The 24,041-nt window shown below is 43.0% G+C and overlaps 1 protein-coding gene across 3 annotated transcripts in view; it reads right to left on the bottom strand.

Moving 5' to 3' along the window:
- Positions 1-24,041, bottom strand: part of TSPAN18 (tetraspanin 18) — a 121,309-nt gene that overhangs the window by 18,111 nt on the left and 79,157 nt on the right. For all 3 annotated transcript variants that reach the window (XM_072929888.1, XM_030274132.4, XM_030274133.4), the window contains 3 exons: positions 7,949-8,038; positions 2,739-2,830; positions 1,788-1,982 (listed from right to left, as the gene is read on the bottom strand). In XM_072929888.1, coding sequence (XP_072785989.1) covers positions 1,788-1,982; positions 2,739-2,801 — 258 coding nt within the window. In that variant the 5' untranslated portion in view covers positions 2,802-2,830; positions 7,949-8,038. The remainder of the gene's footprint in view (positions 1-1,787; positions 1,983-2,738; positions 2,831-7,948; positions 8,039-24,041) is intronic.

Here is a 24,041-nt window from a genome sequence, read left to right as displayed (position 1 = left end):
CTGATTTTAACATCAGCTGGTGTGGCCCCAGAAAATAAGTTAGAAACATATTTCTTCTCCCAGGTCCTCATCCAAGTGCTTCACACTGCTGAACATGAGATGGCTGACTGTTTAGCTGAGTTGGTGTTGATACAAAAAGCCCTCAAAGATTTGACTGATCAAAATGGACAAGGAATAATTCCTTATCCAGTAATTACTTTTAGAGTTTCTCCTAGTCTGAGGAATTACTTCCAGCTCATATTTTTCTCACATTTTGTTCAAAATGAAATAATAATGAAGGCAAATAAATAAAGCAGCAGGGCTCAGAACTATCTCTAGGACTAAGAAAAGTAATAACCACAAAATTGAGTGTACTGGAGTATAATAACTAAAACACATGGGGAAACATTCAAACCTGTAAATGATCTTAAATCAGGAAAGAACATGGCCCAGAGCTCACTTTCTCCAGCCAGGTCACCAGTCTGTATGCAGCAGACTGAAAATATTACTTTCCCTTTCACTTAAAACAACATTTCTCATCAAACTTCAGTTCTATTTTCTTAATCTGACAAGGACAGGCTTTCTATTTTCTTAATCTGACAAGACAGACAAACTTCAGGCTCATTGGGCCTCATCCTTTCCATTTTATTAGGTTCCTTGGGGCAGATCTCCACAGACTTCACAGGTGATACATTTATTTTTCTGATTTACTTCTGAGATGAATCACTAGAAATCAAACCCAGAGCAGCTTCCCCAAAAGGGCTCTCATTTGCAGGCTATGAACTCAAGGCGTCTGGGAGCCAAGGGACAGAGAGAATTTATCTCAGTGAAGCCACGCTCATCTCCAGGAAAGGATGGCTTTGCCTTCAAGAAAGAGGACTTTCCTCTCCTGTTTAGAGACAAGCCTTTTTTGAACCATGAAGCAGCTGTGCAAGACATAATCCTAACAAAATACAGTAAGATCAAATTTAAAAAGAAAAAAAAACCAAACCAAAATGCACAACAAACCCTAAGTGCCATCAGACACATTGGGAGAAACAATAGATCATATTTCACAAGGAAAAAAAAGGAAAAGAAAACTGATGGTCTTTGTTCTTTCAATATGTAAGTGGCAATGCTTTTCTGTAGGAGATAATGCCTGGAAATCCTTCAGTATCAGAACCTGGGAGGAGTAGGGGGCAAGGGCCAAAGTGACTTATTTTAGCTCTTTGTAATTATTGATGACCACCATGGACTGAAATTTAATCCTGTCATTCAGGGGAAAATTTGTCCAAAGGTAAAAAATCTGGTTCATTTTAGGAGCAGAGCAGGCTGTATCAGGGACGACCAGCTACTCTGAGCAGCAATGACAGCAATGACTGCTATGACGTAGTTCTGGGCTGGGCACTTCTGCTGGCATGGGGAGGCTTCCTTGCACAGGGGCTGTGCCCCAGTGTTCCTTCCTTTGTTGTGAACCCCAAGGAATTAATCTGCAAGTGGAACAGTGGGTTTTAAGTAGCCAAGAAAGGATCATTTTTGGTCACATTATAAATGTAGAAAAAGACCGGACAACCAAATGGGGTCAATTAGAATGAAAGCTTAAAAGCGTCAGAATACACTCCCAGACTGGGCTCAAAGCTATACAGGTGAAAAAGCAAATTATCAGTATTTCTAGCAGCTTGTAAAAGTATCCTAGCCTACTTATCATCTGAAGGAATACAGCTACAACAGCAGACACCCATTCCTGTGCTTATCCCAGCCATTATCATCTATCCAGTTACCCCTATGGGAAGCGCCAAGAGGCCAACAGAAATGGCAAGGGCACTTACAAAGAGCAGGAGGCATTTGTTCTCACGGATGGCACCACAGCAGCCCAGGAAGCCCAGCAGGAAGAGCATTGCTCCCATGGCCAGCATGATGTACGCTCCCGTGAAGAGCAGGGGGTTGGCAGCCACTATCTCTCGGAAACCTGTGGGATCCACAATGACCCAGATTCCGAGTCCCAGCAGGCAGGCTCCTCCCAGCTGTCACAGCACGAGGACAGGAGAGAGAGGGAGACAGGTCAACATAAAACAACTGCTGGAGAGAAACTGGATTCATTGCTATCTTTTGATCAAAGACGATTTGGAGAATTTGTATTTCTGCAATGGCATGCATTCTTTGCTGCGCAGGTGACTTCTGACATGCTGCTCTTAGTATCTCTTGCTCAATAAATGAATCATTTGCAACAAAAATACCTTTCTTTCTTGACACATCACTCTACCAACTGTCTACTCCCTCCATACTGCTGAAAGGCAGTCTTGCTCTGCTGCCACATCTATAGAGGACAGTGAAGGGGCTCACGTGAACCATACCTGCCACAGAGGCCAGGGTGGCTGGGCACTCCTACCCTTCCTTTCAAAGACAAAACCAGCTAAGAATGACTCAACATGTGGTAGGGAAATTACTGCTTCTGAGTGAAAACCTCAGCAGGGCACCCAGGACTAAAAAACAATTTCTTCTGCCATTCAAGGATGAACTATGGGCACCATTAGTTACAGCTTTCCCTGTGGTTTCCCCTGTCAAGGACAGCAATAACTCAGACAACAGTGACCACTGTGCTGCCTTACTGAATGTTTGGGCATCTTTGGATGCTGCAAAACACTCAGTGATTGCTAGTGCACAGCAGAGGGGATATTCTGTATTGTGGCAACTTTACCACACTATAGGCTATCCTGCTGGGCAACAGCAGGCTGCTGGAAACAGGGATCCAGAACAGAAAGTGAATTCCAAATACTTACAAATATAAAGAAATTGAAAAGAAACATCAGGTATTTCATGCAGCTCAGACAGTCTCCCTCCATGGTCCTCAGGGTCCTTTGTCCAATTCCTCCTGCAAAACAACAGCACTTTCTTAGCATGCTCATTTTAATTGGAAAGACACAATCCCATCTCAAATCTATTTGTATTTCCCCCAAGACCCTGTGGAGTTCATTATACAGAAGAGCTCTTTTCTTACCTGAATGGGGAACATAGGACAACCTAGTAAGAGATAATGATTGCTGCTTGGTCCCTTTGAGTTCTTTAAGGTCTGAAGGCAAACACAGAGGTGAAGGGGAAGGCTGCAGGAGACCAAAGGTCTAGCTTTACTTGCAGAGTGAGATACTGGGGAAAAAATATCCCTCTGCACATGAAGTTGTTTTTTTTTTTTTTCCCCATTCCTTAAAGCTTTTCAAGTCTAAGAATCACTGAATGCCTATTTCACACTGAGAAATGCTCATATTGAAACAGGAGCCAGAACAAGCTGTGCCCAGTTAGAAGACACACAAAGAGCATTTGGGACAGCTATCTTCATACAATCTTCCTCTACAGAATGAACACCACACAAACATGGACAACAGCTTCAGGGAAACTTGTAGACATTTGGGCTTGGAATGACAGCAGTGTGAGGACATGGCAGGGCCCAAGGACATCCTCACGTGGTCACTCAGCCTGGGGCACAGCACCTGCTTGACATGCAGTGTGACATGTTCCTGTGCTAGTGAGATCCTGCTGCTCTGTGCCCCACCCTGCACAGGTCTTTTGCAAAAAGAACCCATGGATCAATTTTGGAAAGCTTTGGAGGCCAGGAAAAAAGTGCTAAGGAATCTTAACCAGTTCTGAAACTCGGTGTCAGATTTAGACAACAAACTGCTTGGCCAGTACTTCTGTTGGAAGAGCAGCAATAAATCCTGACCAGGTGAGGCTATACCAGGAGGAAAGTTCCTGCTTGCTGTTTAATGAGGTGACTACGTGTCCAAATATGCCAGTCTATTACCAAGTACCCTAGAGGGACAGACAGATAAATACATGAAATAGTAAAACTTCCACTGAGACAATGCAGTCATGGCACTGTGCACAGATGGAGCCATACATTTGCAAACCCAGAGGCACAGGTTTGCTTGGCTCCCCAGAGGAGCCTTCCCAAAGCCCACATGCTTCTTAATGCATCTCATTCCCTTTCTCCACTGCAAATGCCATTCCCTAACAGGCATGTATCCAATGATATGCTATGTTCGCAAAGTCCATTTAATTCACTTAAAAGAAAAAGCTGAAATTATCCAAGATTTTCACCAGGCCAGAAATAAAACTGCCTTTCACTCCATTATTTTTGTTAAACCACAAAATCTGTGAATGCTCTAGAGCCTCACGAGGTGCTTTCCTCTGTGACCATAGGAACACTTCTGCTTTAGCCAAAGAGCTGAGAAAATCCATGGCAGGGAGATCTCCCAGCACGAGGCTGCCTGAGGTAAGATCCAGATTTTTTTTACACAGTGTATGTTTGGTACACTGCTTACACTTGATTTAAAATCAAATCAATTCCTTCTTTGTGAAAAAACAGGCTGAGACACAAATGATGTTTCACAGAAGCTCATGTTGGGCTGCTTTCCCTCTATAGCTGCCTGTACTTGGGGTAAGACAGCAGTGTGCTTCAGCTGGCTGAGTACTGCCCAGGGAACTCTCTTTGCTAGAGGAATCCTGGAAAGATCCACCTTGCTTCTGGAGAAACACAAACCTGAATCTAAACCTGATAATGAGGGCAATGTTTCTCCTTCACAAAGCTTATTTTCTTATACCGGTGATACATAATTGTTTTGCCCAGAGGAATTCAAAGACATGATGGTGACTGCAAGAGATTGGGAAGGGAACAGAACTTGGATGTGGGCCTGCAGGAATGCCCACAACTCCTGACACTGTTTAGAGCCATGCCTGCAAATCTGCCAGAGAAAATGGATGTAGAAGTCCAGAAGGCTAAGGAGCTGGGCAGGGGATTCTTCAGTTTCATGGGAAAGGTGAGCCTTCAACTGCATTAACACGTGAGTTGGACACTAGAGAGGGATGTGAAAATACAGACAAATCAATAGGGTACTAGGATTTCAAGAGTCCCACAATTAGTGTCACCAAGATGTTCCCATCACCACACTAAAAATTTATGCTCCAGTGAAACAAACGATGGTTAAATCTTGGTAAATTAGCCAAAGTCTTAAAGTTATCTCAGAAATTCCTGCTGTCTTAAGCACCCACTTGTGTGATCCATATTATAGTAGACTTAGTCAAAAAAAAGAAGAAAAGAACAAAACCAAAAACAGTTTAGCCTTGTTGCAACATTATACATAATTCACACACCCCACTACAGTAACCCAATGAAAAACAATGCCAGTTGTCCAAGAAGCAGCAGCTCCTAAGCCTAACATTGTCTTACTGCTTTGTAATGTTGATAAATCACATTTCTGCCTTACTCTCCTTTCCATGTCTAGGACTGCTTCCTCTATAAGGTAAGCAAGCTAAGGTTTGCATCTGTCTGCTGCCCATCCACTCAATATGTTAAAATGTTTTCCAGGAATAGGAAGGGAAGGGAGATTTTAAATCCATTGAGCAATCAGATCCTGGAAACTTCACTGTCCAGAAGAACCCGTCAGTCACAAAAACCTGGGAGCAGCACGAATACATGCACACTCAGCTTTGACAAACAAGGGCTCCCTTCTTTGCTTGGGCAAGAAATTGTCCCCAGTGGTGCTACTGGGCTCAGATTTGTAATTCCTGAGCCTACTACACTTCTCACAGCAAGCAATAACTAAGTGCAACCTTATTCATTGTGCTGTGCTTCAGATCACCCACTGGGGCTTTCAGATCCAAACTTCTTCCACTCAGGATGAGCAAATAGAGCTCAGGGGCAGTAATGTGAGGTCTGGGCTGGTAAAGTCAAGAACAAACCATATCAGAGTTTCTACATCAGAAGAACTCAATGCAAGCTTCCAATTAGCTTTGCTAATTAGCTGAAGGTACCTGGAGTCCCTGATGACAGGCTTCATGGCTAAAATAACTGACATTAAAGGACAGTCCTGCCTCACCGAGATGGGCTTGCATTCTACTTTTCTTTTTAAGCCATACACACAAAGAGCAAATTATTGAGTTACTCCTCCTACACACTGATAGAAATGTGATAAGAATTGAATGCCTATGTCCTAATCTACCTTTTAAAAATACCTTCACTCCCCTCCTCCAGGCCCCAGATCTGTGAGAGATTAAGTTCTTCTCTGCAAGAGACATTTAAGGCTAAGCAAACATTAACCGTAAGAACTGCAGAAGACAGTGGCTGACAGATGCTCTCCCTGGCTTTTCCCATCTCAGACCTGTGAGACATATGAGATGCATTTGTTTTTGTCTGAAATGCAGCTATAAATGTTCATCTTTTTCTTATTCTACATTTCTCTCCTGTATCCCCCATTAATTTTATTGTGCAAAGGGATGGGGAGGCTAAAAGTCCCCAGCAGTGTAGCCAGGAAACACAGCCCAGCTGCTGTAATCAGTTAGGAGCAAAGTCTAGTTTTTAAAGCAATGCATTTTTTTGTTCTCCAGCCACTTCCTTCCTTTTGTCATTTGCTTTGCATGCCTTGCAGCTGCCTTGAACTTCATGTTTCTAAAGGCAGCTGCCCAACCACACCCCTCCAAAAGGCCTCCAATTTTCTCTTTGCTGCCACTGACATTTCCCTCAACCCCCACGTGCCTTTACCACTGGATTGAAACCCATGGATTCACTTAAATTGCTTATTTACCTTTGCTTTGAAGAAGGAACCACTGAAAAATTTGGGTTGGACAGGACCTCTGGATGTCATTGAGTACAAGAATCCACCACCTCCAACGTGGGCCAACTCCACATTTGACCCAACGTCAAAGTTAGAGCATTCTGCTTAGGGTCACATTAGTTAAGTTTTGAACCTCTCCAAGGCCTGAGACTCTCCAGTCTCCCTGGACACCTCTTCCAATGTTTGATGACTTTCCTTGGTAAAGACTTTTCAAAACAGCTGCACAAAGTCTATCTGAATTACCTGGTGGCACATGGAACAAAAGCATCTCATGGATGTGCCAGTCTCTCAGAACTCTCAGGAGCACCAGTCTCAATCCTCACATCTTCTGCATTTTATCACTCCTACCCTCTACCGAAAACAAATGTGTGAACCATTTTCCTTGCCCATCCCTAACAGGCTACTGCAAACAATTAGTGTTTCAGTATGGAAATTCAGACAGATCGACTGATTGCTCATCACAGTCTCTCCATCTCAAATACTTGATAGAAAACACAGAATAACTGAGACTGAGAAAGATGTCTACAGGTTCTCTTGCCCTCATGCAAATCACTTTTTCAGTCACTGCTCTTCTATCACATGATCTGTGTATATCTTCTCTCAACATAAATATCTCTTTGCTGTCAATATGCATGAAGAACTTGTCCACTGAACTGAGCTGTTGCTTCCTCTAAAATGTAAGAACCAGTTCTGCGGTACTTCCTACAGAACTTTAGCCTGTATCTTGAGCAGGAAATGATGCCAACTCACACCTATGTTCATAGCCATACACAATGCACCAAGTAAAAGCAAAAGATGTGTTTGAAGTTCTCCAGAACCAGTGCCAGGTAGCCTTTAAAGGTATTAGAAAATTTGCACTAGATTCTCTTTCCAGTAAATGTACTTATTTCTAGAGGCTGTCCCAGATAAGGTGTCACTGGAAACATCGCTGAAGCTCTAAAGCTGCGCCAGTGGCAAAGGATCACCACCACTTGGCATTGCTCCATGGTGTCCTCTCCCCAGCAATGTGGCAGGCTACCCTTTGGCTTGCAGGCATGGAGACTTGGCGCAGCATGCTTGCCTTCCTTCCCAAGTACACCTCCCATAAGAGGAGTTCTGTGTTCACTACCTGCAAGCAGTATTCAACTTTACACCAAAGTGGTGGGATCTCCTAAGAGAACATATCTAACAGGAAAGGCTTTCCAGAAAATCCTCTCGGAGCATTGATTAGGGGCAGTTTCATCAGGAAGGATGACTTTCTGCAGTACCTCACTGGTGATACAGTGGCAGATGAGCTGTGTATTTCTTACTGCCTCCATCACACAATAGCCACCCTTAAGCTGCTCCAACAGAGATACAGAGAAAGTACCTGGCATAGAGAAGAGCAAGCCATTGACAGCACTCACCTTTACTTATCTTGGGACTTGAAGCACTGTGTCTTTTCCAGTGTTTAATTGTCTGTGTGTCCCATGTATCTCCTTCTATCCAAGCTTGTCCTGTAAGAGGAAAATACACAATTACTAAAGTCAATAAAATGCAATTATATTAAATATACAATTTATTAAATACACCATCCTGAAGAACATGCTCAGTCTAATTGCTACCTTAATTTGGTGTACATTTGCACTAATGAGGAGCTTTTAATACCCAGTGAGAGATTCAATTCCTCAGAATCTCTTTAACAATCTTTGGGGGTGTTTTAAATGCCCACAGACCATATGTAAATATATAGTCCCATTACACCTGCACTTCATACCACAAGAGGATTAGATTAATACCAGCTGTACCTTCAATATGTTATAGGAGGTTTAGACAAACTTTAATCTGCTGTGACTTTACAGCCCATTTACTGGGAAAATGGAAAAGGCAGGAAGGAAGATGGAATGCATCTTTGGGAAGCCCAGCCATTAGAAGCAGCAGTGTAAATGTTGGGTGCTATCCCTCGTTCTTCCAGCCAGCTGTCACGCTGAGTTGGGCAAAATATTTCCTCTCCCTCAGGCTCATTGTCACTGCCTGGGAAGCAACAACAGAGAGGGACAGCAAAGCCACAGCCCTGGCCACCCAAAAGTATTATATATGTGGGTGCAGGCAGAGGGACTCAGGTGCAGGCTGGCACTGTCCTCAGGGTAACAATCACAGTTTTCTCAGTAAGTTTTAATTTCTGCCCACACAATGCTAATAAGAGCCTTTGACTAAGCAAAGGTGAGGTGAGGCTGCAGACCAATGTGCAAGGCACACATGTTTGACTCTTGCTTTCTCAGGGCACCCGCTCCTAGATTGCTTTTTCCACATATCTGACACAGCCCTAACTCCATCCTGCAGTGCCTGTGGGCAGGGGGCAGTCTTTCACTCTTCAAAGAGCACCCCATGCCATAAGAGTCCAATATTCACATAGGGCTCAGTAACTCACTCACTCACTCATCCTCCAGAAATGGTTTTGGCATCTCGCAGCTTTGCTGGAGCTACTGCTTTCCCTGTGAGGCACCAGATAAGTCACCTGGGTCTCTCCCTGCTTTCTCAGTGCCAGCATTTCATCATGATTTCTGGGAGTGGGTGCATTTAACATCTGTTTCCCACAAACATTTGTAAATGTGCCTTTGAAAATTGCCTGCCATTAAGACTTCTGTGAGTAAAAGTCTATTGTTTGTTGTTGGCAGGAAGTGAACAAGGAGTTTCAAGGTGGCTGAAACTATTACAATATAAAACATACAATGAATATTCATAGACCTTTTGTTTTGCATTAATCCCTCACATTTAACGTCCTTCCTCTGTCACTGTAAACCTGCATCTCTAGATGAAGAAGAGGGATGGCTTCGCCTTGGAAATCTGGAGGGTGCAAACATCTCCTGCCTGTCTCTGCTGGGAAGTGCTGAAGGCATGAGCCGAGCAGGGGCTGAACTGCCCGACTTCACAATGCTGGGTTACAAGGGCTGCTCCTGATCCGTACAGCTTTTCCACCAGTGTCAAAGTTCAGAGGGTGCTCTGTGCCTGCCTGGGAGATGGCTGCAGCACGTTCAGTAGGTCTGAAGAGAGGGTACATCTAGGACAAGGGACAGTGCCTCACAGCAGACAGCCCCTGTTTGGCAGAGTCCAGCGCCCACACTGACCTTTGTATCTATTTCTGTGGTGTGTGGGGACGTGTCATCCTGTGTTTTGCAAGTGTGATTGAGAGACAATTTCTATGGCTGTCCAGTCCTGTGATGCCACTTACTTGGGATAGATTCTGCCAAGAAAAGATGGTCCTAACTTTAAAGCAGAGATGACACTGTGCTATATAAACCTATCATTAAGAAAATAACCAGAATGATAGGATTCCTGCTCCTACTGTGTGTGCATATAATTACATTCCTACAAGCCCTCAGAGGTCTGCGTGGGAGAGAAGTTTTATTTTTTTATCCATCATAAGTCACAATATTTTAAAGAAATTACAGCACTCCAGAGAAGAAGAGTTTAAATGCTTCAGTAGGTACCAGCAGGTACTGTGTCAGAAGGGATGAAAGACTGCATTTAGTGCCAAACAGCAGCAATGTTCCACCTGACTCTGTTGCCTTAAAGGGGAGGAAGTCCCTGCCAAACAGATTCTCTTTGGTTAATAGCTACGATTTTATAATTAGGGAGAATTGCACAAAGTGCAAGCCCACCATGCCTAATTGTGACTCCAGCAAGCTGATGCCTTTAATTACAGTCTCTGGGGAAACACAGCGGGAGCAGGAGCGACAGCTGAGGCTGAGCCTCATCTTTGGACCGGCCAGCTGTGGCTGGCACATTGTCCACGGCCACCACATCAACTCTCCTTGCTGAGCGTTGGCTTCTCTTCACATTCACATTGCAGCCAATTGAGGAGCTGGCTTTGATGAAGGAAAAGCAGCTAAACATGTGCCTCCTGCTGGTATCGAGCTGCAAGAAAGACAGCTGGAGCTCCAGAGCAAAGAGCAGCAGGACAGAGAGGGGTTGAAACACACAACAGGCAGCAAGTGAAACAAGAAATTAATTGTTGCAATTAATGGAGTGTGCAGGATGAAGAAGCAAGGCCTGTCTTTGTGAGAAATTCAGCCTGTTAACTAGAACAGGAAGGGCCACCAGATGAACCCCTTAAAACTATCCTGTTTCAAAAGGGATTCTGTGGTCATCATATTTGCAGGGCCAAGAGACACTTAAACACATGCCAGCCAATATTTTCAAACAAAGGAGAAGCTGAAGACAGAAGTCATGTCCTGCTGGATCTCTGTGTCAGGTCAGTGCTTTCACAGTGAAAGGTGAGGAGAAACATCTCTGTGGAAGCCGGATCAGAATAATTTCATTCCCTTGCAGTGGCTTTAGAAAAAAAGTGAAACACTTTTTGATTTAGAACTGGACCTTGGCACAAGCTGTCAGCCCCATGTGTTAACCTGTAACTATTGCTCCTACATAAATAACTATTTGTTCTGGAATTTCATAGCACTTGTGCAGCAGTTGCTATGACACAACTACATTACTTCATGTAAATCCAATTAGATCCCGAAGTGCACTGTGTAACTGTAATCAGCCCCCGTGGAGCAGCGATGAGGGGACCTGCACAAGGCCATGCAACTGGATACTAAATTACAGTCAATCTAGCTCCTCTTTAGTTGCATTAAAATGCTAATGTTACTGTAACGTGGGCCCATTTACCAGCGATGACTGCCTTGCCTTGCAACACTGGAGTGACTGAGCCTGTTGCGCTGCCTCAGAGCATTTAATTCCTCAGTACAGTTGAGTGAGCAAAGCCCTTAGGGGCATCTTATACCTGCAAACAGTAACCTGATTGGTTTTTGTAACGCTAAAAGCATATGAGGCTTGCGACAGTCTTTCAAATGAATCGGAGCTGCCTCCAAAACTACCCTGAGTTTCCTACACAAGAAGAACAACTGAGTCTCATCTCATCCTGATTGCTTTTTGCAGGAGCACGTTTCTGCCACCAAAAGTCTGTGTGTGTAAGAGCACATCAGACTCACACAGGAGGACTGAACTCCCTAAATTTTCAAATAAATAACACCAGCTTTGCAACAAAACTACTAATACAACTCTTACCCTCTGTTTTATATTTGCAACTTTGCACAATGTGTGCATGGAATACATGAGATCACATGGAGGCAAAACTCCCACACGTGCATAGACATTCAGAATGGAAATTCAGAAGTCCCAGAGCAGAACCAATTCTAAATGCTGTAACATTTCAAAAAGTGCTAGATTATGTGTTAAGTGCCAGTGTGGCTTCAGGCCACAGACCACTCTGTTTCAGCTGGTGCAAATGTGCACACTGCACCGTTCAAAACATGAACTGCTTGCTCACTTTGGCCCCTTCCCAAGGAAAGTTCCACAGGTAATCACATCTGGCTCTTTCGTACAGCTTCTCACACACAGGAACCAGCTGTCTCAGAAAAGAAGATCCTGCATACAGAACCAAAACATCTGATAGCCTGCAATTCTTTTGAGCTCTGTTCCTTTAAAAAAAACCCTCAGATAGCTCACAGGTGTATTTTCCCTTGTATTAACTGCAGTACAATGGAACCATATGGTACCAATTGCCTGCTTTTCTAAACAGATGACCCAGAGATGATATACACTGATAATATAACAACATTAATTTTGTTTATTAGATGAGAAAACCAGGGCTAAAAGGGGAACGGATGGGCTAAACCTCCTGACCCCCAGTATAGCTCTCTGCTCACTCGTCCATACTGAGACCCCAAACCCATGAAAAAGATGATCACATCTCTCTGAAAAGTAGCACTCTCTCAGGCATCTTCTGTCCGAGAAAGCTGTTATTTAGCAAACCCAAAGGGAGGCAGCTAACTTTGGCCTCCTATTTCTGAAAGATATTTCCCTTCCGGATGAAATAAATGTCACCCTCCTGAGTGGATCATGGAGCTGCAACACAGGCCAAGTGACATTTTCCACTGTCATGCCAGGTACTGTCGCATGTTGGAGCCCTCCATGTGCTTGCACGGCATTGCAGACACAGGGGGGATGTAACACAGAGTCTAAATGCCTGACACGTTTTCCCTGAGCCTGGCACATCTCACCTTTACAACAACTGGCTCCTTGGTGCTCTTTGCTGTTGTCTTTCCCTATAGCCCTGCTTTGTTTGCAGCAAGTGCCTCAGCAGTTCATGGCATTTGTGATGGTTTTGAGAGATGCAGGAATAGATCTCAGGAACACTGGACAGTTGCTGTGGCAACCTTGTCCTCCTCAGACCATGATTTTCAATATTTTAAGAATTTTCCCAATACTTGTGGGCTAGGGAAACAAGGCAGAGGAGAAAAAATATTTTAAAGTAAGGATGGTACCAAAAGGGATTAGTATAAACCACAGGCTTTTATTGTCTTATCAGAAAGATAATGATGTTGATGTCCTTAGCAGGAAAAAGAAGCCGTGACTGTCTGGGCAGAGGCAGAGGCAAGGGGCCATGGACAAGGGAATTTGAAATCTCTGCTTGTATCATCTATTTTAATGCAGAATGGAGTTGGAGATCAATAGGTTAACTTCTTTTTGTTGTATTTATTCTCAGTGTTTTCTCATAAGGCAGAGGTGTGGAAAAGCTAACCCACTATTTAGGATCATTTAATTGGGGAAGTAATAACTTTGATTCCCTTTTTAAAAAGAAATCCCAAACAAAACTTTAAATGCATTAACTACTGTACAAAAACAACCAACCAAAAAAAAACAAAACAAAACAAAAAAAACCCTAAAAAAACCCACACCAAAACCCAAAACCACAACAACAACAAAAACATCCAAACAAACACCCCCCCAATCAAAACCAGACAGAAACCCCACAAACCCCAGAAAACTAGCAAATTCTCTATTCACGATAACAGCCTACTCAGATATAGGAACAAAACTGTCAGTTTAGTCAGGTTTAGTCAGTACAGAAAAGCAAAGATAGGAAAAAGAGCCTGTAAGAAAAGCAGATCTTAAACGACAGATTTCAATAATATTAAATAACCCAGAAAATAATATTTCTGGAAATCTGAGAAGTGAGATTGTTTACCTGCTTCTTGTCCTCTGTTAAATGTTTTTAACGAGAAGAATAATAATGCATCCCAAAGTGTTATGGATTCTAAACACAAGAGGATATTATAGGAAATATATACTTTTTACAAGCTATAGATGCATATAATATGTGCAGGAAAATTTGAATGCAGCAAAAGACATGAGAAATGGCCTAGGAAGGAGAGGTAGACCTGAAGTCTAAGTTACCCTGCTTATGGATACATATCTCATAAATATTTCATGTGCAAATATAAACTGAGTTTCACTGTAATCAGCACCTTTAACTTACTCTAGCACATAAAATTGGAGCTAATGTGGTTTGAAAGGTAAATGTGACTGCTCTAAATGACACCTGTCCCAATTAACGTATGAACATCCAACCGTTCAACATCTTTTACTACACATATTTTTGATTTCAGATTAAGAGAGTGAACCATAGCCACAGCCCATGAGAGGGCTTCAGAGGTTCTGCAGGAAAATAAATGAGAGTTAATAAATCCCAAAATCTTGGCATATGTGTTTCTAAATGTTCTCTCTTCCTCCATAAGACATATAATCTAAGTGCTCCAGCAACCATCAGGTTCCAGGCACACAAAAGACCCCAAGCACAATTCATACATAGATGACAGGAGTAGAGGGACCAAGTGAGATATGAGCCAAGACTCAAAGGCTGGCTCCCAGCTGCTTTTGCTTTCCCAATGGATAACAGATACTGCATCAATACACACAATGTCATGCTAGTGAGTTTGCTGCTCTCTTAACACCTCATTTTTCTCTCCATCTGAACTTATTTTGAAAGCATGCAGTTCACTGTCCCCTTCTCCTTTCTCTTTTGTCCTTACTTGTGGCATGGGAAACATGAAAGACAGCATGGCTGGTTATTTTTAATGCATTTGAAAGTGCAGACCTTTAAAAGGGGGTTATTCTGGAACATGCCACAGTTTTCCTTGTTATTTGCACAGGCAGCTAATGATCATCCTAATAGCTTCTCTCTCTGAAGTCGTAATAAGCTTACAAATGAACCCATTCAGCACATATTAAAAAGCAAGGGATGCTCCTTTGATTACAGCCTTTATGGAAATCTCCGAATATTTGTTTTGTTGCTGCACAGCCGCAATTAGGACGTGCTGCTGGGAGCCGGCTCAGCTGCCAGAGCAGTGGGGTTTGGAGACACCTCCAGTGCCATAGCAACACAGCCACCTCTCCCAGCATCACACACAGGGAGCCTGGCAGCCCTTCAGCCCAGGCAAGCGGCTTCAGCTCTTGCAGAAATTAAGAAATAAAAGGTGCCTAATGAAACTTCCTCCGCAGAGGCCTCACCCGCGTTTCTGCAGCAGCACAGACAGCCCCACGTGCAGCTCTCGCCGTGGAGCCATCCTGCTGCACCCACTGCAGCCCTGCCAGCAGCACGGCGTGGGGCACACAGCCCTGAGACACGGCTGCACACCCACTCTGCGGTCTGGAGGGCTCACACGGCAGGAAAACCGGGCAACAAGGGGAACACACGCTGGGGACACCTGAGGAGGCAGGAGATTTACGTTGCTGAGGTGCCAATATCAGGGAACTCGCTTCCACCACCACCTATAACACTTCTCCCTCCATGACTCCATCCTTCCACATGTGGGAGGGGAACCAAATAACCTTATGGAAATCTCCTTACCACTTAACTGAGCAGAGGTTGATCTAAATCCCACTTATGTTGCTGACAGACAAACTTCTCCAAGGTGGGGCAGGGGAGGGGGAATTAAAGGACATAAAAACCTGCAAAATTAGGGTTCTAGTTTTCATTAAGATTTGATCAAACATTCCACAACAACTAAAAGTTAGAAGACAGTACCTTTTTTCCCCTAGAGGAAACACTATGAACAATATACCATCTATCCCAGAATATCCCTATTCCCTGAGCACAGTGCATATGTAAAAGTTTTAAGTGGAGAGACTTGAGGAGTAATTTATTTTTGCAAACAAAATCAGCAGCTTACGTGCTGATGACATGGATCTGGAGGCTTTCACACAGCCTCAGTGGGGTGACTTTCACCCACAAAAAGTATAACATCTCCTCTCACAAAGCTGGGACTCTAAACAAACTGCTTCTACTTTGTCTGAAAGCGAAGACCTTTGTATGGAACAGATATTTTCTAAATCTCCAGGAGACTGGCTGAGGTTAAAGCAGGTCAAACCATGTAATACAGATATCTTTGTGTTGATACTACCCACGGTGCCTATTAGGAAGGCCACAATTGTAAGAAACCTTTTCTTGTCAAGGATATTTAATACAGTGCCAGAGAGTCTCCCCAGGCAGTCTTTGTTTTAAGGTTTGTGAGCTTTGGGGGGAAAGGATTTGGTCTCTGATTGTGAAGTAGGTTTTTAGCTCTGTTGTAACCTAAATAACACATGAGAGCAGCAGTGGAAAATTCACTGCCAGCATGGCTTGCAAGAGGCCTGGGTATAGCCTGGGGCAAAACCTGGAGCACCATCAGTCATACATGCACATAAAAACTGGAATGCACTCACAGGGCATCCTAAGGACTCTCTCAAAACTGAAGCAGCAAATGTAACTATGGAAATACTCTGATTGCTTTACTCAGCCTTCACTTCTGTTTTACTCACTGGAAGTCAGGACTTAGAAACTAAAGACATGAAACCTCTTCTAATTCAAATCAGAAGGGCTGGAACAATTACAAACGTGTCAGTGAATGATGAAGGCACAAGCTGATCCTATGGCCTTAAATCAGTACAAAAACTAATTGTAGCTGGATTGATGAGTACCTTCCTCTTCCCATCCAAAAGAAGCACAAACACAGTCTGACCTAACCTGGCAATTTTGGTTTTGAAAGTCTACGCAACCTTCTTAGGGAGAACAAAACCAGATCTCTTATGAGGAGCAGGACTCCACAGACTAACTTTCACATCAGTCAGGACTGGGCTGAATTCTGAATGCAAAATCACACCAGTTTTCAGTGGCAGGAGCTCACTATATCCACATTTTGGTATGTCTCTTTTCTATGTCTCTTTTCTTCATCATCATGCAATTTGAAAGAAATGCTGCATTTCAGCTAAACCCCCCATATTTTAAAAGTACCAAAATGAGGTTTGCAGAGCAAAGAGCCAAAGCAGCCCAGATTAAGGCTGAGAAAACATAAGAAACAACAGGATGTTCAAGCTGTCCTGAGCACAGAGAGACAACCCTTTGGGGACAATCTCCTCATCAGGCTGCAGAGTTGCTCCACTTTAAGAAAAGTTGTCTCAAGAAACACAGCATTTAACAGCTTCTTCTCCCATCCCTGCAGTCAGCACGGGGAGAAGAATCTTTCTGAAAACGTTGTGGAGTCGTGCCATGAAAACACATTTGACAATAAATTTTATGACAAATTTCATTACAATATTTGTGGTTACCATTCCTCATGTCTGATGCACAAACCACCCTGCATCAGAACATTAATACCATTTAAGCCTTAGATTGCTTTCCACATTAGTCTGAAAGCCCTTTATGAAGCTGTGTCCTTTATAAAGCTGATGTGGCTTTGCTCCAGCAAGTGTTCTGGGCAGCTTCTGTGGTCTCCTGTCTAGTGTTCAAATCACTTTTATATTCCAGTTTTTATAACATCTCTCACAGACATTAGCAAGTCATTTCAAGCCGGTGTTCCTTATCTTCCTCCACCCCCTGTTATTTAGTATAATTAACAGCAACACGTATCTGTCACCTATGGGGTTTCAGAGATTTAGTTTGGTATCCTGTGAGAGTGCCAGGCTGAAAACAGGAAAAATCGTACCCAGAAGACAGCATTCAAAATATTGTAATTTCTAGATGAAAACAAGTATTTTGAGTGTTTGCCAGTATTTTTTAAAACTGTTCAAGTACAAAAACACCAGGTGAGATCCTTTTGATGGACCACAAAATGTCAGATGGTTTGTAGTCCACGTTCTTCTCAACAGTGTGCTCAAAACTGTAGAAATACACATTTAGAGCTGATGTCTCCAAAAATGCTCTCCTGCAGCCCTCAAACAGACAACCCCCTTAAGTTCCCTCTACAGGTCACACCAGGAAATTTCTCACTAGGAGAATCCCAAGTCAATGATCTTCTGATGAAGGCACAACAAGCTTTGTAAAGTGGACACTGTCCATAACACAGCTGTGCTCCCACATCTGGTACTTCATCTTCAACAGCACCACCAGGGCCCCCAGACAGGGAGAGGCTGGATCACAGGGATTGTGCATCGGAGGGGAAGAGCATCCTGGTTGCAATCTACAGGCCCACTGCCAACTCAGTGCATTTGAAACTCCACGTTCAGCACCACAGCCCACACATCACCCTCCCTGCTGTTCCCCGTTGACAACGGTGTGAACCAGCTCTTCCAGGAGGCCAGCAGAGGTGTGAGAGTCTTCAGGGCATTTGGGATCAAGGATCAGTATCCTGGAAGCCCCAGTTGCTAATAAGGCATGGGGACTGGATGTGGGGACATTTTTGGAAAATTTAGTTCCTTCAGAAGTACCTCAGGAACTAAAGTTTTCCAGTCAGCACAGTGTCAAACAGGAATTTGAAGCAGGCACTTCCAATAGCAGAAAAGCTGCAGTGCAAAACTTCCCCCAGTAAGGGATCAGCTACTTGCATGGCTTGGAAAAACAGGTTTGTTCTTATATCTTTTCAATGAAGCACTTAATCTGGACACAGAAGGCATTAATGTAAATCATCCTTCCAGTATTTCTGTTTATTTGCACCAGCCTCCTCCAGCTCAGAGCCCATACTTAACCTCCACCCTACCAAGCTGTGCACCCAGGTGCTCTAGAGGTGAGTGCAGTGTGACTCTGATGAGATGGAAGATGAAGTACCAGAGGTGCACAGAGAAATATGAGAGGCAGGAGATGTGCTTAGGGATCTGTCATGTCAATAGCTAAGCTCCTTTTCTGAGCCTGCACACTCCCTGTGGGCAAGGGGAAAGCAGGTGATGGTGCTGGCCCACTGTGGAAAGCCCTGCAGAATAGCTGTGACTCCGTTTGTCCTTCACCAGTTCTGCTGTTTAAATGCTGCAACTTACTGGGGCTGAGCACACCCCATCAACAGAGCCAAGTTCTCCCCTTTCAGCCCCTTGAGCCCCAAAGAGTGAGCACACAGAGATGTGCAACTTTTCCCCAAGGTTTTGGAGCTGCTGAAACAAGCATGGGCTCATTTTGCCCTGACTAAACTGTGCCCCCAACTCTCCTCCAAGCAGGGGCTTGTCTGTGTTTCTCTTCCTCATCCATTCCACTGCTTCAAATTTTGAGGCTCTATTTTACTTTTTATCTCCTAAGTTTCCCTGTCTTCTGCAATATACAGTTTTGACACTGTTAGCCATATATCATTACCATATCTCATACCATATTAATCTTTTTTGTCACCTGATTTTTGCATAGGAGTTGTCATTTGGAAAATCTGATTTTGCTCAGAAGCATCAAAACAAATCTCTGAGTCAAAAAGAATGAGAGAACAAAAGCAAGTGCCAAGTAAGCTCCCATTTAAGCACTTTACATATCCTGTATGAAATACCAGCTCCTAAAATTATTTTTTTTTTTGTGACATGACATCTCATATAATATGCTATCTTTCCATTATCCCAGAGTTACACTGCTCAGGTATCTCAGCTAATACTTATCTGCTACTTTCCCTGTTATCCTGGGAAGATTACAAATGAATTAGTTGACTCCAAAGCATTCTGGATTAAAAGCCAGGATAACCTTCTGATAAAAAAATCATAGCCAGAGGTGACCAGCTAACTGCAGTTTATCAGTATCAACTCAGGGAATTAATTTCTGGTAAATCTATACCAAACACCCAGAATAATGATTTTGTCACTACTTAAGCTTTGCTTTTGGTTCAGGGAATCTGAAATTATTCCTTTCAACAGGACCATTATTTGGTCCAGAGATTTTTTTTTTTTAATTCATTGTAGAATGGGATATTCCTGTAAAGCCAAATCTTATTCGGCCATTTAATAAAAAAATTTGATCACACTGGTGGGTATAATATAAGCTATTAACCTACAAAATAAACTGATTTTAATTAAGGCACAGATGTGCAAGGTTTTGGCTGGAGATTTTAAATATCTGCTCCAAGAAGTATGATGCATTTATATGAGTCATAGGCAAGATAGGGAGGAATTTACTTTACACATTCATTTTTTAAGGATTGAAAATGCAGGATTTAGTTCATGAAGGCAGCTTGAAGTTACCACCTGTGGTTACTACCCCAGCTTTGCTTGGAGACCTGCATTTTACAGCCTAGCTGTAGTGACTCGTATAAACAAGGGAATTCGCCTGGGGCAAAGGGTGCTTAACCTCGATGGGTTTGACAATATCTCCAGTCAGACTGTGTTTCATTTTCCCAACCACACAAGCAGACCACGGCATCATCACCGAAGCAGCTTCTGCTCCAAGCAAAGACACATTTTTCTAGCTGAAATAAAATGATATGTCATGACTTTGTTCCCTTTACGGCATCAGTTTCTTGCCTACTGTACCTGAAAGCTTAGTGAGCAATTTAATAGAAATTTTACAATGTGGGTGCTTTTCTCCTTTTTAAAGATGATGTTTCTATCCTTTTTGTTAAAAGATCTAAATGGAGGTACACCAGAAAAAAATTATTCTTTCCCAAAAACCGGAGTAAGCTATATTGTAATAGGGGATATTGCTACTTTAACTGTGCAGCAAAGAGTTCAATTAGCAACCCTGCATAACACAGGACAAGGTTTCTTAGCATCTGTCCACTTCATACAATGTACAAGAGCTCCCAAATCAATAAGCTTACTCCAAACCCTGAAGAAAAATACCATTGACCTTTTACCAAAGCCTTTCAAATACAGGCACTTAAGGCTTTACATGGCCACTAAAAAAAGTCCATGTAGGTCTGACCTGTGAATACATTACTTTACATATTAAAGAAATAAAGTAGTATTCATTAAAAAGCTGAACAGATTCTGTGACCACCACAAAATGAAACAGGCTCTTGTAACTACACAATTGGAAAAACAGCTAGAAAAATTAAGAAAATACTCCAAAAATATCTAAAATCAAAGTCTACCAACCTTGCCCCAGAACATCCTCCAGGTAAACATGAGTGGAGACCAACTTCCCACTTAGCCCCAGAAGTCAAGTGCCTTGTCTCAGCCCCAGATGAGCCCCAGGTGTGAGTAGTAGGATCCTCAGCCAGCACTCACAATGGGCACTTTCTGTAAAAGGACAAATGTGACACCTGGGCCAAGCACAGATGTGCTTATGCTTGGAACTGCTTCAGATATATTTCATATATCAAAAATGACAAAGCCACCAAGCTGTAAATCTGGGGTAACAGTGATTTATGACTTTTTTTCCTTAAGAACACACGGCACCCTTTAACACCTGTGACACGTTTCCTTTGAACATGAAGTTCTACTGAAACCCAAGTGACAATGTAAAGAGTGAACAAAGAGACTTCCAAAGCATGTTAAGGATGCCTTACAGTGGCATCTATCAAATGTTCCTTTTACAGGGCACCATCCTGCAGGAAGGCAGCCACTGGCATTTTTTCTGGTTGACTGAGAAATGTAGTGTCTGTAGTTCAGAAGGAGAGAGATATATACATAATTTTGTGTTTATTTTAAGTACTATGCAATACACCAGGGAAGGATGGGATATTTTTTGTCAAGGACATGCCACAAGTTATCCTTTCTCAAAGCTCTAATGTTATTTTCCAAATCAGTTGATAGCATAGTCAGTCAGTGATTGACTGAATGTCAAAATTCCTATCTAGTGACAGGAACTTCTTCCTAGATGGCTCCAGCCAACAAGCACCTCAGAGCTACAGGCTGTAGATAATAAGATTGCAACTATGCAGCATTCAAAATGGCACTGCACTGGCCACCCCAGAACTATATAATAGACTTCTGGGAAAAAAAAGCACTTTTTGCCTAGTACACTACCTGAGATCACCACATTTGTCCATGGCAAAGGAAATGGACCACAGAGGAACACCCTAACGAGGGTGACACCACCCAAGGCAGGCTCAGGGCTCTCAGGGAGGGTTACAGGTTTCCAAGTCAGTCCTGAAAAGACAGTTTCCATGAGGACACTGACCTGCTGGGCAGAGGTTAGCAGCAGGGAAGTGCCAGCATTCACAACTGCAGAGTAGTAAGACAACCTCTAAATTTTGCAGCCTCAATTTTTCAGCAACACTGGTTTTCAAAATACCAAAGATTGGGTGCAAGGAGAAGGTGTTTACAGCTTCAGACAATAGCACAGTGATAGGAGCTTTACAGATCTTGGATATTGCATGACCTACTCAAGCACTCAGGCCCTGAGCTCTTTATCACAAGGTCTCTGTTCAGAACAAAGCCAAGTCCTTTCAGCTCTACTTAAGTGCCTCTACTAGCCTTCATTAAAAGGACAGTAAAAGGGATAAAAATGGTTTGCTAATAAAGACTGAGGTGCACTATGAATAGAAGAGAGGTAGGATAATTACATTAGTAAAGGTAACTGAGGTCACTGCCACGTTGTTGTTTGCTCTTTAATTTAAGCAAAAATCGTGTAAGGTGACCATAATTGGAGAGAGAGAAAAAAAAGAAAGACAGGAGAAACTGGTTTGCTTTTGGGTGAGTCTGACTGCTTGATTATAGGATGTTGGTTATATCTAAGAGGGAGCTACTGAATATTTAACCTTAGAAATGGAAGCCTGGTTGTCTCTCGTCCTGTTAACATCCACACATATCTTCCATTAGCTCTAATTAGGGCTAACAGGGTGTTCACTAAGTATCTCCATAATTAATGCTAATAGTAGTTACAGGCAAACGTTGATAGAAGATGAAATGCCAAGGTTCTTCTCCAGGGTTAAATACTCAGCAGCCTGTCTGTCTCTCATTTCCATTTCCTCCTGTAACGGCTCGTTAATCAATCGCAGGGTCCCAGGCAGCCTTACACACCCAGTCTTGCAACAGGAGACACGTGCAGCCGTAAGTAACAGCACATGATGTTATTTATACAAAATATAAACACAGACACACAATACCTGACACATATTAGGCTGGTTCATGCCTGTATGCTCACCGCTGTGCAGATATTCCAACAACGTACTAACAGCACAGACTGACACATCCCTTTTTCCTTCGAGATGCCCAGGCTTCACAGGGAAGTAATATTTCTATCATATATTAAAATAAGTAATTTCTAATTAACAAACCAAAGAGCAAACAGATCATAGAAACACCTCAATTACCCTTCTTAATGTCATTATGCCACCTGTAGTTGATAAACTATACTATATTCCCAAATCAGACGTTATTCACAAACCATTACATTTATAAATGAGAACAGAACAATTATCAGCCATAATCAGAACGGCTATAATAATGCACCTTCTGTTGTGCTTCTGGGTCAAGCCCTGAGCAGTAGTTCATGGAAAAATTGTTAGCAGACTGCTTCCAGCCAGGGGCCATTTGCTAGCACAAAATCTCACTCTCTGCTCTCCTATCCCATCAGAAGTGGAGAATATTTATCAAACATGTGCAATTATGTGGCTGAGTAGATTTATAAACTGCCTTTAGTTGGGAATGTATTTATAAAAAGCCTCAGGGAACCAGGGGAGTACTTTGCTGTTTCCCTCAGGAGCTGCAGATACTATTTGTAGAAACCTTAGGACATTGAAGTCTTTTCCAGAGATGTCTCAAAGAGGCAAAAAGCATCAGAAGAGGAATGATGGGACTGTGCAGGCAGCCAGGAAGGGAGGAAGCTCCAGGACAATGTCCCACTGGAGCTGGCTGTTGGAGCCAGACCAGGAGCTGTGTTTGTGGCAAATGTGACCCGGGCATCTGAACCCTCCCTGCACCCCAGTGCTGGCTGTCACTGCTCCCCATGCACTTTGGGGCAACTTCAGAAAAAAACCACATGCAGACATGAATCCCACAGAAAGGAATAGGTACTCTCTCTAGGGTGAGGAAAAAAATCCATTTGTATATTTATCAATTCACCTATACTTGCCCCATGTTACATTAAAGAGGAAATGGCTCCCATGACTCATCTTAAATCAGAACTGGAGATGTTTTGGCTTTGCTGTGTGAAAACAAACTTTTTTTGCCTTCTTTGTTTTCTGCCCTGGGGAATTAGTGACTCAAGCAGGATGCTGAGTACTCAGGGGGATTTATTTTTCATCATGTTTAGTGAGGGTTTTCTTCTACTAGGTATGCAGGCTTATAAATGCAGCTTCACTGCATTTAAAGTACTTTTATTTAAAGTACTAGACTTTAAATAAATACTTTTCCCCCTCCATTTTTCTTCATAGGTTTGTGGGGGGAGCATGGGGAAGTTACTGCTCAGGCAAGCAAGGGATATGAAGCACAGAAGGCAGTATCTGAGGCATGCTGGCTCTCCGCAATGGGGTCAGAGCCAGCCACCTTTCTGATGCATCCTCCTTTGCCACTCCTTTCTCAGTGCTTCTAGCAAGGGGAGGATCTCCCACAATCCCCAGAATGGGTCCCACCCTT

Source organism: Taeniopygia guttata, chromosome 5 (assembly GCF_048771995.1).
Source record: "Taeniopygia guttata chromosome 5, bTaeGut7.mat, whole genome shotgun sequence".
Classification (NCBI taxonomy): domain Eukaryota; kingdom Metazoa; phylum Chordata; class Aves; order Passeriformes; family Estrildidae; genus Taeniopygia; species Taeniopygia guttata.
Note: the sequence above shows the minus strand (reverse complement) of the source record. Positions and strands in the feature narration are given on the sequence as shown.